The sequence below is a fragment of the Zootoca vivipara genome, chromosome 7 (genome assembly GCF_965207765.1).
Source record: "Zootoca vivipara chromosome 7, rZooViv2.hap1.1, whole genome shotgun sequence".
Taxonomy (NCBI): Eukaryota; Metazoa; Chordata; class Lepidosauria; order Squamata; family Lacertidae; genus Zootoca; species Zootoca vivipara.
In genome coordinates this window covers 51,000,488-51,018,700 of record NC_142590.1, presented here as the reverse complement: position 1 = coordinate 51,018,700, position 18,213 = coordinate 51,000,488, and the positions used below count along the sequence as shown (strand labels likewise).

The 18,213-nt window shown below is 45.1% G+C and overlaps 1 protein-coding gene across 1 annotated transcript in view; it reads left to right on the top strand.

Annotated features, from left to right (window-relative positions):
- The window catches only part of GRM4 (glutamate metabotropic receptor 4), a 38,846-nt gene extending 37,506 nt beyond the window's left edge, over positions 1-1,340 (top strand). Inside the window, exon 3 of the mRNA XM_035122273.3 lies at positions 415-1,340. Coding sequence (XP_034978164.3) covers positions 415-464 — 50 coding nt within the window. The 3' untranslated portion in view covers positions 465-1,340. The remainder of the gene's footprint in view (positions 1-414) is intronic.
- Positions 1,341-18,213: the final 16,873 nt, after the last annotated feature.

Below are 18,213 nucleotides of genomic sequence, written 5' to 3'. Positions count from 1 at the left end.
GACTAAGTCTAAGCAGCTGTTCTTGCTTTGTGCTGTGTTTAGGTTTAGAATCATAGATTTGGAAGAGACCACAAGGGCCATCCAGTCCACCCCCCTGCCAAGCAGGAAACACCATCAAAGCATTCAAAGCATTCACCATCAAAGCATTTGCTACCAAGGAGACTCCACCACACTCCTTGGTAGCAAATTCCACTGCCGAACAGCTCTTACTGCCAGCTCTTACTGTTTCAGCCATTAAAAGGCAGAGGCAGCCCAAGTTCACCTCTTTGGTACCTCTAGTTTAGCCAAAGAGAGGCAGAGAACATAGCACTTTCCAGGTCTAGTGTGAAGGTTAGTGCAAGGTTCCATATTGGGGGGGGGGGAAGGAGAAAGTTCATGAATGATGCTTCATGTGTGGCTTTTCTCGCCTTCCAGCTCTGGCTACCAAACAGACTTATGTCAGCTATAGCAACCACGCGATTTAAAACCAGCCAGTGGCAACTGGCCACAGGAAAAGGGCTGCTGAAGAGGAGGAACAAGAAAGTGGAGTTGAGCCCCTCAGCACAGATGACGTCATGGTGGTGGAGAGGGTGCAAGAAAAAAATGTGATTCCAAGAATTCATCAAGGGTGCCTGTTTCTGATAGCTGGGCTGCTGGAGCTCTTTTGGAAGATGGCCAACAGTAGCGGGAAGAACCAATCAACCCACCCCACGTGAAATATTTGCCTTCCATTGGAGGGAGAGGCCAATGGGGTTGAACATCACGCCAGGTGGAAAGAAGGTGACAGACCTTTAGCAACTTTTTGGGTTTGTTTTTTTAAAAAAATTCCTGTATCTTGGCAAAATAAAAAAAATCCCTTTTATTCTTCCCCCCTTCAAAATAGTGAGATGGTTTGTGGTTGTGAAGAGTCTTTTGTTCTCTCTCTCATTTTTTTATTTTTTATTTTTTATTTTTTTCCTTTTCCATTTCTGTCTTCTGACCTCTTCACTCTTTTCCCACCTTGCTTTCCCTTCTGTCTTCCCTCTCTCCTCCTTATCAAATTCTGTGTTGCAAAAATAAAATAAAAAATTCCTTGGGAAAAAAAGCAACAACCATCAACAACAACAACAAAAGTGAAAACAAAACCTAGACTGTGTTCAAAGTGCTGATTTCTATAGGTGGTAAATTAATGTATGTGATGATCATATGGATTGAAATATGTCTGCTTTAATGTACTGACCAATCAAAAAAAAAGATAAAAAACACACAAAAAAATTCAAAAGTTCAGTGCCTGGATGTTTATGAATTATTCGATGACGATGTGTAGAGCATGATCATTTTTATACCAGAATATTTCTAATAAAAATCATGGTTTTGCACTCAGGAGTTGCATTTCCTTGCTTAATGTTGGTCTCTGTGTGACTGTGAAGGTCTAAGGAAGTGTTGCTTTACAAAAGTAAATTACAGGGTCATTCATAACATAATACAATATCTATAATCACCTTTGACAGAATCATCTCAAGGAGATGTACACTATAATTCTGAATATAGCACCCTCCTTTCCTCTAAACGGAACAGGTGAGTGTTATGCCACTGTCAGAGTTGGATGCAGCAACCATCTGTTTTGGATGTTCCAGGTGGAGATCTTTTCACAAGACCGACAGGAGTATATGGATTAGAACCAATGAATGAGTTTAGTTCCATTTAGTTCAATGGAATGTGGATTGGGGGGGGGATGCTTTTGTTGGTATATCTTGATTCTGTAAAGTGACCAGTTAAATATCCTTAACTTCAGCCATTTAATGAGTCTAGACGCAATGGTTGACACATAGTCCGTGCATCTGCAGTACAGTATTTTCAAACCTGGTACTCATTTTTCACCTAAACATGCATTCTCACATAGTGGAAATGTTGCTTTTTCAATTCAGCTTTGGTCAGTCAGGCTGCAATCCAGTACGGGGTCCCAACCCACCCATGAGTTAAACAAATGTTCTTTGAGAAAGACTACCCCAAACTGCATTAAGTAGAAAATGCACACAGATTGCCCGCTACATTGTTAAGATAAATTCACCCTCGGTGTAATTCTCAGCAGTGGTCAGTGCAAAGTTCAGCTAGAAAAATAAAAGGGGGAACCTTTCCAAAACACAAGCTATTACTAAACATTGTCTCTGAGAACAAGAAGTGCTCTGAAATGTGAACTTTATGGGTCAAATACTGTGGATCATTGTACTGCAGTTTGGAAAACAGAGCTCTAAGGTTCATATTCAAACAAGGCCCATGGAAACTCCAGTGCACATATAGAGTTTCTATATGAACAAGGCCTTCCCATTCACTCTAATGTGGATGGTAGGCTGGTGCCCATCAGTTTCAAGGCCCTAGAGAGCTCGAGAGACATGACTCCCTATCTGATCGCCAGGTTGTATGGTCCTAGTGGTGTTACTCTCTACATTTCTCAACCACACCACATTGTCCTTTGCTGGGTTGCCTGTCACATCTCTTTCCAGTGGCTGACGCTCGAGGTCACCCTTGTGCATAATGGCTTTGCCACCAAGGCGCAAGGTTTTGTAGCGATAACAAGCACTGTCAGCCCCCAAAATGGGTAAGTATTTTGAAAGGTTCTTTTCAGGTGCCCCTGTTTACAGTCAGTGCCTCTTGTTACCGTTTCAAAAGGGTACATGCATGCGTTCCCTAGGTGGGAGCGAAGAGAAAAGATTTTCACTCTGAGTCAGGTTTATTAGCATTTTAATTATGTTCTCGCCCCAGGTGGTCTTTTTGTCTCCTGGATGACTGTACACAAAGGTGCAACATAACAGCTTCCTGTTTGCAAGGTATAAATATAGCTGGGGCGCTGCAACATGTCCGGCACAGTTTCTAGTTCTCACTTGTTCTTTTCTTTTCTTTTTCAAGCACAGTCTGCCCTTTCGTTCTGCAAGCATTTCAAAATCCTCTTGCCTCAGCAAGGGCTTCCCAACCCAATGGGAGACTCTCAGCAGTGACTGAGATCCATCTTTCCCCCACTCGCTCAGTTGGTCTCGGCAGCACCCACTGTGCAGTTTATATTGCTGCAAAACAGTGGAAGACGTCTCAGCACAGTCCGCAGGAGGGGGGTGCACACAGAAGGGGGTCCCATGTCTCTAGCATAACACACAGTCAAGAGAGTCTAGTTGTTTGTGTATCAAGAGTGGCAATGAAGATATATGCATGTTCTGGGGGTCCACGGTGGAAGGAAATTACTGTAGGACAAACTCTGTTCCACTGCTCTTTGCAGAAAATCATCAGATGGCTACATCACATTCTTCTCTCCAGCTCAGTACATGAAGATGTGCACATGTGCACGAGTGCTCTCTCACACAGGCTGCCTTTTGCAAGTTTGCTTCAGTTTTAAATAAGTCACATTCCTCCATTAATGCACTCTTTCCCATATGCATACAATTCAGTGCACCTAAGGCACTCAGGGGAGGAATATGGGGTGCTAGGAGAATGTTAGTACCTCTGGTGTGGGACACAATGTGCTCCTTCTAGGGTGGTCTGCCCACTTTTGGTCCCCACTGTGCCCTCAGCTCTCACCTGTGGCTCCTAGAAGCTGTCAACATGCGGCAGCAGTCACACGCCAGGAATGACTTTGGCTGGCTGGCTAAATCAGGTGAAGGCTTCCAATAAGTCTCAAACCTTCAGTGAGTTAGGGACTTCCCCTGCAAACTAGTACAGGTTCCATCAGATTGAGAGGATGAGACCAATAGTGGGTCCAATGGTCAAGAAGGCAGTTTCTGCATGTGCTATACTGTAGTGGGAAGTGAAGTGTGAATGGGGTTTGTCAACCTGGGAAGGTAGCCCATGCAGGAAAAGGTAAAGTCTGATCCTAAACCTGCCTTGCTGGACATATTCAGGAAAACAAAAGGCTAAGAAGTAAACCCTACACAAATCTGGAGAGGAGACCCTAAGATGGTTGAATGGTGCCTTGTACATCTCCTTCCAGCAACCCCTGCAGCCCAGTTGGTGCCAAATGTATTGCTCTGCTTTCCTTTGGACCACATCAGTTAGGCCAAGATGGGCATCTTGTCATCTGGGCAGCCCAGAACCTCCATACACACTGACCAGGTTTATGCCCCCCCCCGGGGGGTCCCCTTGGTGCTGCTACCACAGTGGTTTGACTTCATCCCCGGAGGCACACTCCATTGTTTCTTGAGACAGGTGGATGCCAACAATAGCTCCCCATAGCCCCAGTTCCATACATCTGCAATGCAGCAATCCTAAACTTGTCTACTACCGTATAAAGCAAACCCCATTGAATTAATGGGGCTTACACCAAGGCCAGTAGGTTCAGGATCAGAGACTAAGAGTCCCTTAAAGATAATAAGGTGCTCTCTAATTTCTACAATAATTACTCATTATTGTTTTTTAATTGCAAATATGCCAGTTGAAATAGAGATGAGCTTTTGAGCTATATTTCTGCAGCAGAAAATTGGGTATTACTGCTGCACAAACCACGAGGGATCGTAGCCAGTGGCAAGGGTTGGAGCTAGCAAAGGAAGTCACAAAACGAGATTAGAGTCAGGGGGGCATTAATGGAAATGCCAGGTCCAATTGGATCCCGATGGCACAAAGCTTGACATCAGTCCCAAAGGAGGGTTCTCACTGCAGCAGAACTGCCAAGGCCTCATAGACTTCCAATAAAGCAGCACAAAAGTCAACCTTCACTGATATGGATAAACTTGCCGGCAGCATGCCAAAGGCTGGCTGAGAATGACTAGAATTTGATGTGCTGAGGAAACTAAGCTTTCTCCATCCTGTACTAACAGGAAAGATATCATTTGAATGAGAGAACCTGGAAGAGCTGGCTCTCTGGAAGAAATAAACCCAAGACTCAAAAGGCGGGTATTCAAGAACCTTATAGGAGACGGTGACCTAGGAAAGAACAATAAGTATTTTTGGCTGCTTAAGTTATGCTTCAGAGTCATATGGATGGCAGGAGGCCAGATCAGGCAGAAGGACATCTCTGTTCTTTTCAACACACACATACTAGCATAAGAAGTTTATGGATCGCTCACTTAGACCTTGCTTGAGTAAGTGCCATTGAAGAGCCCCCGTTGCATGCCCATTGTTCTGGGCTCTGCCTAGATGTGGAATGATGTGAGCTGATGCACGCAGTGCTCTGAGGCAGTCTCAACTCCTGGCACGCATCAGAAAGTCTGCTTCGAGATTTCCCTTGAGTTAGCAAGTCACTTTTCTAGCATGGGGAATATAATTTATTTAAAGATGATTACCGTTCTGCATATCCTACCTGCTGCTCAATTTGTTTTTGTTTAGGCATGCTTGTTTTGAGGGAAGCCTCAGGCTTGTGCCTCTTTGGGCAAGGACACCATATGGGAGACAGCAGCTAGCAGCCACCAAGTGGAAGGCTGAAGAGGAGAAGTGGGGGTGGTGATCAAAGACTCTGTGGGCTACCACTGTCATCCCCTTCGACTGACGTTGCCAGCTCTTCTACGTTCTTTCAGGCCCCAACAGATGCTGCCACATTTGTTTTTTATTGATAGATTTAATATGATTTATATGCTGCTCAATTGTAAAAAACAAAACAAAAACCAACCATCAAAGCAGTTAACAAAAAGAATAAAGAATAAAATTAACTGAGAAAACAGTAAAAAGCAGCTATTGAAAACATTCAAATAATCATTAAAATCAGCCAAAAAAACAACAACTAAACACAGATAAAAACACATGTAAACAAAAGCAAACCTTCCACATTCTACATATTTGGTAAAGCACTGCACATCTGTATGCACTCACCAAAATACTGATTTTGGCTTAAAAGGGCGGGGGGGAGGGGGAGACCCAGCAATTAAAGTTCAGAGAAATGCATGAACAAATACACTGGCCTGAAAAAATGGGCCTTATATGTATTAATATTTATTATTTATTTACTTTTTGCATTTTGCCTACTTGAGACTGAGGCCTCTCAACTGGACCGCCCCAGGGATGTTGGTGTTTTTTATTCATATTTATTTTATTTCATAAAAAATATATACCGCTTGATTGTAAACAAAAACAAAAAAACAACCCCCCCCCCCCAAGACATTGCCCTATATGGTGTATGTTCTATATGACAGAGGAATGCAAAGCCTGCCTCAGACAAACAACTGGGAGAAGGAAAGAAGCTGTGCCCATTTTATAAGCCAGAACTGAAACTTGCAGAGAGATTGAGTTGCCGATAGTTCAGGACAATACAGTGATGTCAGCTTTATTCCATGATTTCCCTACTAGGCCATCTCAGTCTTGTCTCCTGTGGCCTCCTTGCCAGTTGCTACTTGTCCTTACCCTGCCACCCTGATAGGGCTGACTATGTCGCAGGTTGTAAGAGAGCAGCATCACTCATCCTTTTCGCACTTGAACATATGTACCAAACGTCTTTCTCTCCTCTATTCTCACACTGCCCCCCCCATATAACCCCCATGCTTTTTGGTCTGTTTGCTCCCAGGGAAGCCTTTGCTTCTGTTTCTATGGCTGCCACTCTCTCTTGGGGACCGTTCCAGGGGAAGGGGCACTGCTTATTCTCTTGGTTTACAGTTTTATAATAAGCTACACATTGCCAGGGAGGGGTGGGGGGAATAGCAAAGAGCCGGGCACGCAACCTGAGCTGCCTCTGGGGGTGGGAGGTGAGAAGCAGCATTGTGCAGCAGTCTTGGGAAGGACCAGGCCGCCTGATGGGAGGGCTCAGAAGAAAGCGCGAGGTGTGTCAGCAAGACTCCGAGAAGAGGTAATTACTTCAGGAACCTTAAGGGAGATGGTGGCCTAGGAAAGAACATTAAATATTGCTGGCTGGCTAAATTATGCATAAGAGTGCTGAAGCTGTGTGCACTTGTTATGTGACTGATGGCAGGAAATGGGCAGCCTGGGCAGTCCTTTTTTGTGGTGGGTCTACGATGGCCAAACCCTCAAGCTGCTGTTTCTCCCAGTGGACATTCACTTCATCAAGGGGGAGATAGAGAGGAACAGGAGCCGGCAAAGGTGGTGGGTGTTGCTGGTGAAACAGCAGTGCTGGAATGATTGAGTCGGCCCATCAAAGCTTCAAAGTTGAAAGGCACTGCACAGCAGCGGCGTTGCTTTGTTACCTGCAGCGTTCCAACTTGAAGAAAACCTATTGTGTCTTATGCCGTTGCAGAATGGGGAATCTTTTGCCAAAGGAATGGGGACACACCACAGAGAGGCCAAAAAGAGGGGAGCCACAAGATGCAAAGGTGGATGAGTGTAGTGGGGGAGAGAGAGAGACAGCATTTGGGATAGTTGATTGAAGAGACATGAGGGCAAAATCAACCTGTTCCTAGGGACTGCACTATTGTAGTTGTTTAGTCATGTCCGACTCTTCATGACCCCATAGACCAGAGCACGCCAGGCACTCCTGTCTTCCACTGCCTCCTGCAGTTTGGTCAGACTCATGTTTGTAGCTTCGAGAACACTGTCCAACCATCTCATCCTCTGTCGTCCCCTTCTCCTAGTGCCCTCAATCTTTCCCAACATCAGGGTCTTTTCCAGGGAGTCTTCTCTTCTCATGAGGTGGCCAAAGTATTGGAGCCTCAGCTTCACGATCTGTCCTTCCAGTGAGCACTCAGGGCTGATTTCCTTCAGAATGGATAGGTTTGATCTTCTTGCAGTCCATGGGACTCTCAAGAGTCTCCTCCAGCACCATAATTCAAAAGCATCAATTCTTTGGCAATCAGCCTTCATGATGGTCCAGCTCTCACTTCCATACATCACTACTGGGAAAACCATAGCTTTAACTGTACGGACCTTTGTCAGCAAGGTGATGTCTCTGCTTTTTAAGATGCCATCTAGGTTTGTCATTGCTTTTCTCCCCAGAAGCAGGCGTATTTTAATTTCGTGACTGCTGTCACCATCTGCAGTGATCATGGAACCCAAGAAAGTAAAATCTCTCACTGCCTCAATTTCTTCCCCTTCTATTTGCCAGGAGGTGATGGGACCAGTGGCCATGATCTAAGTTTTTTTGATGTTGAGCTTCAGACCATATTTTGCGCACTCCTCTTTCACCCTCATTAAAAGGTTCTTTAATTCCTCCTCACTTTCTGCCATCAAGGTTGTGTCATCAGCATATCTGAGATTGTTGATATTTCTTCCGGCAATATTAATTTCGGTTTGGCATTCATCCAGTCCAGCCTTTCCCATGATTAATTCTGCATATAAGTTAAATAAGCAGGGAGACAATATACAGCCTTGTGGTACTCCTTTCCCAATATTGAACCAATCAGTTGTTCCATATCCAGTTCTAACTGTAGCTACTTGTCCCACATAGAGATTTCTCAGGAGACAGATGAGGTCATCAGGCACTCCCATTTCTTTAAGCACTTGCCATAGTTTGCTGTGGTCGACACAGTCAAAGGCTTTTGCATAGTCAATGAAGCAGAAGTAGACGTTTTTCTGGAACTCTCTAGCTTTCTCCATAATCCAGCACATGTTTGCAATTTGGCCTCTGGTTCCTCTGCTCCTTTGAATTCCAGCTTGCACTTCTGGGAGTTCTCCATCCACATACTGCTTAAGCCTGCCTTGTAGAATTTTAAACTCCAGTACCTATCTCCCTCACCCCAATTTTGATTGACTGTTTCTACATTTTCAGGGGCAATTCCCAGGGGAGGTGGGCGATAAGCATATCCAGACAAGTAGCTTGCCCTGCATTGCTGAACCATACTTACATGATGGAAAGACACTCTTCACATATTTCTGTATCATCATCTATATATGTTGATGGCCAAACTGAAGCTTGGGAGCTGTACGTGGCGCTTGGAGAGTTTGACTGTGACTCTTGAGCCAAACACAGGTGTCCATAAAGTTTGCAGCTCCTGGAACCTCATGTACTAATTGACTGGGCCGTTCTAGTCCTCTGCAGTCATTTTGGCTGCAAACGCCTCCGAAGCTAAAGCGGAAAGCAGCAAATTCAAGAACAAATATCTGAAGTGGCATGTGCAGCATACAGGAAAGAGAAGGAGACGGCTGCTGAAGGCAGCATGGAAAGATGGAGAGAGCTGCTGACTTCCAAAGTCTAATTTATTTATTATATTCCTGGTATTTCTTACCTGCCCTTCAGGGTGGACAACACAGACTAAAAACACAATCAATTGTGATATTGCACTGAGATTATTCATTGGAAATGATCAAATAATTAACAACAAACATAAAAAGATAAGCAATAAAAATCAAACAACAACATAAAATGCATAGCTACTAAAACTTAAATTTGTAGGGCAGGGAAACTATAAGTTTATACTCCTCTTCCACAGGCCAAGGTGAACAGGTATGTCACAAGCAACTGATGGAAGTTGTAAGGTGTCCAGCACCCAACACACCTCTGCAGTGGCTCACCTGGTGGAGCTGCAACAGTAGCTGCTGTTGACCAGGGTGGGAGGCAAGGAGGTGGAGAGGTCAGCGTGGTGTGGTTGCACTAGCTGGAGAACCAGATTAGCTCTGCTGGCGTGCCTGGGTGCCAGTTCTACAGGTGCAGCTTTGTGTGCATGGATAGCCCTTTTCAGACAGTTTCCATGCACATGCAATTCATCCTCCGTAAGAGGGTCTGAAGAGGAGCACACTGGCTTTTGCCATTAGCCGGGGAAACCAAGAGGCTGTAGTGCTTGCCTCTCGGGAATAATGTGGTGGCAAGGGGAGACCAACTTAGCTCTAAACATTGGCCAACTAAGGAATATTGCTTCACCATTTCCTGGCAGATGAAAATATACTTGGTTCCATCTCTTCTGGGATTGCAGAAAGGGCACTCTGGCCCCCTCCATCCATCAAAGGAAGTAGGAACACCAACTGATAATCAAGCACATATACCAGCAAGGGAAGATCAACATGGCCCAAGCCAGATATAAATGCTCGCTGATAGCTTAACCCTTCATTCTGGCCTTGGAAGAGCTGGTCTCCTTTCTCTGCCTTTTCTTTTGCCTTAGTGTCTTTGTCCTTTTGCATTTGCAAGTCTGATGTCGGAGCCTGTGTTTCATTTTCAAAAGCAACATAAAATTGTGAGAGCTACCTTGGGAGGCAATCATTGCCTGAAAAGCAAGATAAAAATATACAATAAATAAATAAAAGCTTCCTAAGTGGGCATCTGTCTGCATATCTATTCATTCAGGAAACATGAAAAAGCAGGGTGTGGGGAAGAGTCCTCTGTGCATACAGTGGTATGTGTGCTGGTCTTTTCAGAGTACAATGATCACATAGAATCATAGAATCATGGAGTTGGAAGAGACCACAAGGGCCATCCAGTCCAACCCCCTGCCAAGCAGGAAACACCATCAAAGCATTCTTGACATATGCCTGTCAAGCCTCTGCTTAAAGACCTCCAAAGAAGGAGGTCTTCTTCTTGGCAGCACACTCCTTGGTAGCAAATTCCACTGTCGAACAGCTCTTACTGTCAGGAAGTTCTTCGTAATGTTTAGCTGGGATCTTCTTTCTTGTAGTTTGAATCCATTGCTCCGTGTCCGCTTCTCTGGAGCAGCAGAAAACAACCTTTCTCCCTCCTCTATATGACATCCTTTTATATATTTGAACATGGCTATCATATCACCCCTTAACCTTCTCTTCTCCAGGCTAAACATACCCAGCTCCCTAAGCCATTCCTCATAAGGCATCGTTTCCAGGCCTTTGACCACGTAATGATGGAGATGGAGGCTGCCACTGGGATGCTACTTCTTTCATTGTACACAGATTAAAATGTGTGAGGAAAACTGTGTGCCCATGCATTTGGACTAGATGTGTGGGTAAGTTATGTGTACATGTGCCTGTGCACTCAATCCCCTTTACAATCCCCCTGCTTCTGGAGCTTGATTAATTCACACTTTAGTGCATATGCAGGGCCGGCTCATCGTAGACCCCCGGTGGCGCAGGGCACCATGGCGCCGGCCTGCCAGGAGTGTGCCGCGAGCTGCGCCCGCCCGCTGGCCGACTGGTCCACCGGTTCGCTGCGCGCGGTGCCCACCTGCCCACCGCACTGGGAAACGGGGTGGGAGGGCGCCGGAGAGATTGCGCTGTGTCTGCCCGCCCGCCCGTCGTGCAGCAGCGCCGCGCCCACCCGCCCACCGCGTTGGGAAACGGGGCAGGAGGGCACCGGAGAGATCCGGCGCACCATGGCGACAGGGGCGCTTAAGACGGCGCTGTGCAAATGCATCTTGTAATAATTTACAACACCGGCAAACGTAGGTCTAGAAGGGAGCTCTGCTGCAGCCTAACAAAGTGCACACCTACTGACCAGAGCTGAGTGGTCATGTTACACCATATCTGAAGTGGGTGACCAGATCTGGGCACTGAAACATCCTCCCATCTTCCCTGATTCCGAGATAGCAGGAAAGGAGCTCTCTGTTCTACAAGCTCTGAGTGTGAGGGCATGGCTGCCTGAGCCAAGGGAACGCAATCAATCAGTACGAGAAAAAGTGAGCGTTCCTCTGCCAGCAAGAAGAGGAGGGAGCAGGTCTGAGTGCAAAGCTAAAAACCCCAGAGATAATGAAAAGCCCGAAACTTTGATAAGATCACACTTGTCAAAAGTGCTTCTGGAAAGAAAAAAAAATCACCCCATACCTCCACATTCATCATTTTCCAATTGGATGTGAAACACTAGCTAGTTTACAAGAGCCATGTAAACCTAATCCTGCCTTACTTTCTCCCCTTTCTTTCTTTTCCTCTCTCCCTCGAAGCTTTTGGTTGCTGCTATCTTACACATGTTGAGACTATTCATGGCGCTAACAGGGAATATTACCCAATTTGAAGTTGAGATATAAAGCCCTTGATCACATACAAACAGTGACTAGAAATGCTCCTTCTGGGGTTGATTATCCCTGTTCTATCAACGGCAAGCATCTTTCTGAAGTGTGTGTGTGTGTGTATGTGGGAAGAAACCTTAGAAAATGCAAGCCTTTGCATGTTTCATATTCCCATATTATTTATCTTACCCAATGACAATTTGGGGAACCTGCAAAGAGGCCAGCTCCCAAAGGCATTATTGTTTCACCCAGTTACCCCTACAAACAGTAACTCTACCGAACACATTTGTATCCTTTCTCAGAGGAGGCATAAATGGTGTAATCCCATTTATACTCACAGTAACAGTTGTATTAAAATGGTAACACTCCTGTACTGCTGAACATGCATGCACCAAGCTGCTCTACCTCATAGCTTCCAGATCAGACTTCCCCAAACTTCGGCCCTCCAGATGTTTTGGACTACAATTCCCATCATCCCTGACCACTGATCCTGTTAGCTAGGAATCATGGGAGTTGTAGGCCAAAACACCTGGAGGGCCGCGGTTTGGGGGTGCATGTTCCAGATGAACACTGAATTGCCCATGCCAGCTGAGCTTTTGTGACAATGTCACACTGAATCTTGTATATGGATATTGGCACAGATGGTTATGCAAAAGCTAGGTGGTGAGGCTTATTTTGCATGGCCCCATTCCTGTGTTCAGGAACATGGAATCTTTATCAGCTGAATAAGGCTAATGATTTGAGGATGGTTAGGTTGAGAGAGCAAGTGACTTGTAGAAGTTTTGGCCCAGATCTCCCCAGTCCAAGCCCAGCAAACACACTGTCCACTATATCACATTGTCTCTCCCATAACTTAGCAGTGCCTCATCTTCTTTTCTGATACAGTATTGTGAAGAGTTAGAAGAAAGTAACTTTTGAAATTACATAGTTGGATGAAATTGCAAGCCTGTCAAGCGGCCAGCAGGAAGGGACAAACATTTGATGGATATCAAAGAAATTGGGGGATTAGATGATGGATGTCAAAGGAAGACACAAACATCCGTCTATCTGCACCTTGCTGAGATGGGACCTTGTCAGATTGATGAAGGTATTGGAAGTGGGTTTAAGCAGATGGCAGCAAAGCAACTTTCTGATTTAGCAGCTTGTGCTGTCAGTCGGTCTTCAACCAAATCTTGATGCTGTGGGTTTTATGAAGGAGCTGTGGGACGGAAGTCATGACCGCATATAACAGTTTGCATAGGAGACCTAGAATCCTGCTAAATGGCTAGTTATAGTCTCCCCACCTAAACAGATATTCTTAAGATAGTCAAAATTCCTCCTTGTAGGCAGCTGTAAACAAAATTGTGCCCTGGTCCCTAAACACAAATCGAGAAGTCTAGAATCAGCCACCCTGTAGCATAGTTTCTGCTACTAAAACCTTGTTCTGCAACAGCAGAGTTGGAGAGAGGAATAGAAGCAAAAATGAGAGGGTATGGCTAAGTGGACAGCATATGTTGAAGTAGAGATAGCCAACAGGGTGCCCTCCACATGTTCTTGAACAGGGTGCCAACTTGTCCACCCACACTGAGGGGACTGGGCGTCTCATGACATCATACACACAACATCATGAGCCCCTCCACGCGTTGGGCCCCTACCTGGAACACTCTTCTGGCAGCTGGGGAGGGGGTGCACAGAGGGCAATCTGGACCCTCCATGGGTCCCACGCCCGCCTGGCATATGAGTGCTCGCCCTGCAGCAGCAGGCAGTGAGGGATGGCAGCTCTCTCAATATTGGGGGTGGGGCTCAACCCCCTACCCACAAATATTGAGGGGGCCAAAGCCCCTTCTTCCCCTATAACTAGTGCCCCTGTTCTTCTGAAGATCTCAGGGCAGTTGCAGCATAAAAATGCAATATAAAAATGCAAAATGCATAATAAAAACAAGAACAAAAACAAAAACAAAGCAACCAACAGCTCCCACAAACACATTTAAAAGAACATAGAATGTTAAGCAGTCAAAGGCCAAGAGGGCTCATAGCTTAGTGAATCACCACCTGCTTTGCATACATAAATTTCCAAATTTATTCTTTGGCTTCTCCAGTTAAAAGGATCTCAAATTTCAGAAAATACCTTTTTATTGATGCCCTGAAAAGTTGCTGCCAATAAGAATTGTCAGAACAGGACAAGGTGAACCAGTAGTCTCACTCAGTATAATGTAGCTTCATGTCTTCATATAAACTTCCAATCAACTAGTTCGTAAGAGCCACAGTGAGTTCTCAATATAGGCCATCCTTACACAAAGTCCTGATTCCTGAACTGAGCTCCTCTAGGCAGGACTACATGATCCCACACCAAATGGCATGGAGTCCTCTGCTAATGTGGCGCCACAATTTGGAAGTATTTTTCTTCATAGTGAGACTGCAAAAAGAAATAATAACAACACTGATCAGGGATTATTGTACATGTCTTGCAAATCTGTGGTGCAGGTATTCTGATCTCACCAAATCAAGTATCTTATCAGTAGGAATTTCTCTGTATCTGCTGCATTTGTTGAAGTAAAATAAAACAGGGCATAAACTACTTTTATTCATCAGAGTGCATGTAGTGGCACTTTTATAGTGTTTACATGTGAGAATCAAGTGATTTTTTCATAGTTTTGGTGTCAGCACTGACAAAACAAAGAATTACCGATGATGTGTGTGACTGGTTTTCCCGTGGCTTGTATTAACTGTAGAATAGCAGGTTTACTTTAGCTTTCAGCAGAGTTTCTCGCTCATTCTCCACTGTCCCTTATTCAACACGGTTGACCAGAATTCGCAAGAAATTCAGGATGAACAAAGTAGAAAGGTAGACGGCAAGAACACAGATTACTTTCTGTTTGTTACCAAGCTGAGTGATTGCAGCATTGGAAGCTGAGTGATTGTTTAGTGCTTGTATCATACAAGCCTTTGACTTGCAGAGCAGTCTTCAGCAGGCATTTTTCATTGTACCTACACCAATAAAATTACGCATGGGAAAATGTACCAACTTATCTTATTTTTTATTTCCCTGGAGTATTATGGTGATGACTGCCTACTATGAGAAGCTCAATTTTACCCGTTTCAGATGACTTCCTAAAATGGAAGGAAGATAAAATGGAAGGAAGAAGGTGTGTGTGTGTGTGTGTGTGTGTGTGTGTGTGTGTGTGAGAGAGAGAGAGAGAGAGAGAGAGAGAGAGAGAGAGAGAGAGAGAGAGAGAGAACGAGTGCATATATGTAGGTGGATGGCGAGAGGTCTAGAAGCAAAGCCCTATAAGGAAAAGTTGAAAGGGCTTGGTATGTTTAGCCTGGGGAAGGGAAGATTAAAAGGATACATGACAGCTGTCTTCAAATATCTGAAGGGCTCTGTCGTGCAGAAGATGGAGCAGACTTTTTCATTGCCCAAAATGCTCCAAAGAGGAGGATTTGAACCAATAGATGGCAATTACCAGGAAGCAGATTTCGGCTAAACATTAGGAGACCCTGTTCAGCAGTGGAGCAGACTGCCTCGGGAGGTAGTGGTCTCTCTTTTGCTGGAAATATTTGAGCTGAAGTGGGAAAGCCATCTCTCGGGGCTTCTGTAGATTCTCACATCAAGCAGAAAGTTAGACTGAATAACCTTGATGTCCCTTTCCAATTCTACGGTTTGATGATTCTGTGATCTCTATTACCTCCTATTGTCCACTGCCAGAGACAATATGCCAGTATGCTGAATACCAGTTGCTGGGAAATTGGGGGGCGGGATTGCTGTTGCCCTCAAGTCCTGCTTTTGGGCTTCCCATGGGCACTGGATTGGGTTTAGCTACACAGGGGTTTAGCCTGATCCAGCAGATATCTTCTTGTGTTCCTATGACACTCTGGATTTCTTCCTTCCCCTTTACAACTTAAAATACAGCCATATTAACACAGGGCCCTGGGTGAAATAAAGAGAGAGCCATAATCCTCAAAATGTCTGTTTAAACCCAACATCTCCTGAGGGGAAATTTCTGCAGCCTCAACTCCTTGACAGCTTTCCCATGGTTGGAGTCAGAGGGCTGCTCCTGGGAGTCGAGTCACTACAAAGGTTGTTTTATTATCAGCACCACTGGGCTGGATTGGCACAGCCAAGCTCCAAGTTCCTTTTTGTTAGAGAGCAGGAACAGAAGGGGAGGCTTACATTTCTGTAAGGAATAAAGAAGCTGATTATGAGTCACAGTGAAAGGAGGTGATATTGATGCTGCCAGCAGAGCATGTGTAAGGTTCAGCAGAAATTAAATGTAGCCAGGTGAGTTATGAATAGTCACAGAAAAGAAGGGGGGGTCAGAAAGGCACAGGAGAGACACTTTAGAAGAATGAAATTGCCTGTTGGCATTTGGGACCACTCACTTATAAATAATGCTTAGCACCTTTAGATAATTCAATGCACCTCACATGTATTTTCTCTGTTTTCCTTACAACACTGTAAGGTAAAAGGTAAAGGTAAAGGTACCCCTGACTGTTAGGTCCAGTCGCAGACGACTCTGCGGTTGTGCTCTCATCTCGCTCTATAGGCCGAGAGAGCCAGCGTTTGTCCGCAGACAGCTTCTGGGTCATGTGGCCAGCATGACTAAGCCGCTTCTGGCGAACCAGAGCAGTGCACGGAAACACCGCTTACCTTCCCGCTGTAGTGGTACCTATTTATCTACTTGCACTTTGACGTGCTTTCGAACTGCTAGGTTGGCAGGAGCTGAGACCGAACAACGGGAGCTCACCCTGTCGATGGGATTCGAACCGCCAACCTTCTGATCGGCAAGCCCAAGAGGCTCAGTGGTTTAGACCACAGCGCCTACGTCCCACACTGTAAGGTAAGGGAGTATTATTATCATCCTCATATTGATGATAGAGCCTTAGGCCAAGAAATTGTGGCTAGTATGATAAAGTTGCTTTGTAAGCTTTTGGCAGAGTCAACGTTTGAACTACGGACTATCTGATTCACATTACCATAACTGTTATGCAATACTAGCTCTCAATACTGCTGTCCACGCATCCCTGACTCTTAGGTAATCCCATAGACTTTAGCATGACCTGCAGCTACTCTACAGCAAGCAATATGTAAACATATTTGAAGATACTTTCAATTTTAAGCACAGGATTTCAGTCAAACAGCTTTAGGGCTGGATGAAGCCCTCAGATTTGGTACTACAGCAGCACTAGAGGGGGACAGGGCTCCTGCGCCTTTAAACAGGCTTAGCTACACTTGCTGAAATTCCTTGTTCTACACAACTATTAAAGGTGCAGAAGCCCTGCCTTCTCTCTGCAGGCCTCTGCTTTTGGTCACGATAATCAGCAAAAATACCCTTGCACTAGAGCATGGGTCGGCAAACTAAGGCCCACGGGCCAGATCAGACCCAATTGCTTTCTGGAAGACGATAAAGGAAAGATGTTATGTAGAGAATGGGAGCCATAACCGAGGTCAGATGAGGCCCACAGAGGCTTGTGGTTCTTGCTAAAGTCCCCTTGGATATATTATTGCACTTTAAAAGAATCCTCAGTGGAAATGCCTGCCTGTGGGAGATCCCAGCAGGCTCTCCTTGACCTTACAGAGCTTCTACCAAAAAGAAGGGGAAAAAAGCAAACCATGGCAAAGAGCCAGCCTGGCAGGGGTGCACCGTCGCTTGTGTAGCCTTGTGATCAGTGGGCCGGGCTGTAAGTGTCGGGATGGCACAGGCAAAGGCTGTGCCTGCATGTCTACACGCTCATCCATCAAAAAGGGAGAGAGTCAGCAGCGTGGGGCCTATCATTAACTCAGCTCTGTGAGAGGCAAATTACAGACTTAGCGACACAATTAGGCCAATGCTATAGGAAATGGAAAAACAAAATCATTTCTCTGTGAATTCTTTTAACTCTGTTCCCCCTGCTTTGAATACGACAGCCTGGGTTAAATTAGCTGCTGTTCTTCTTTGACAGGGGGTGATAGACACCACTGGCAGGGAGATGGGGGGGTGCACAAGGGAGGGACCTGTAGAGCCACATTCCAGCAAAATAATTATTCCATTACTTGGTGCATCTGGGCAGGGGAAACTAGTGGCGGTGGCCGTGGCGGGGCTTTTTCTTCCTCCTGATTTTCTGTGATGGGGAACATCTTTTATTTTTCATTCTCATGAATTAGACTTGCCATCAAATTGCAGTGCTAGTGAACTCGGAAGGGAATTTGGCAGGCAAAACACTAGAGGAATTTTGAGAGAAATTCGAAGGGTTGCAATAATGGCCAAACCAGAGATTAATAGTGTGATTATGTATTTATTTTATTTATTACATGTGTCTACAACCCTCCATCCACAGATTACAGGGTGATTTGTAACAATACAAATTGAAAACACAAAATGCAAAAGCTAAAGCTAAACAAATATCCCCACTTCCACAGACACATATAAAATGCCATAGTAGGTGAATCAAATAATCAATTAACCCCTGTGCTGAAAACTCCGAAAATTGTGACAAAAGAGGCAACACATAGACCAATGAATGATAAAGACATAAAGAC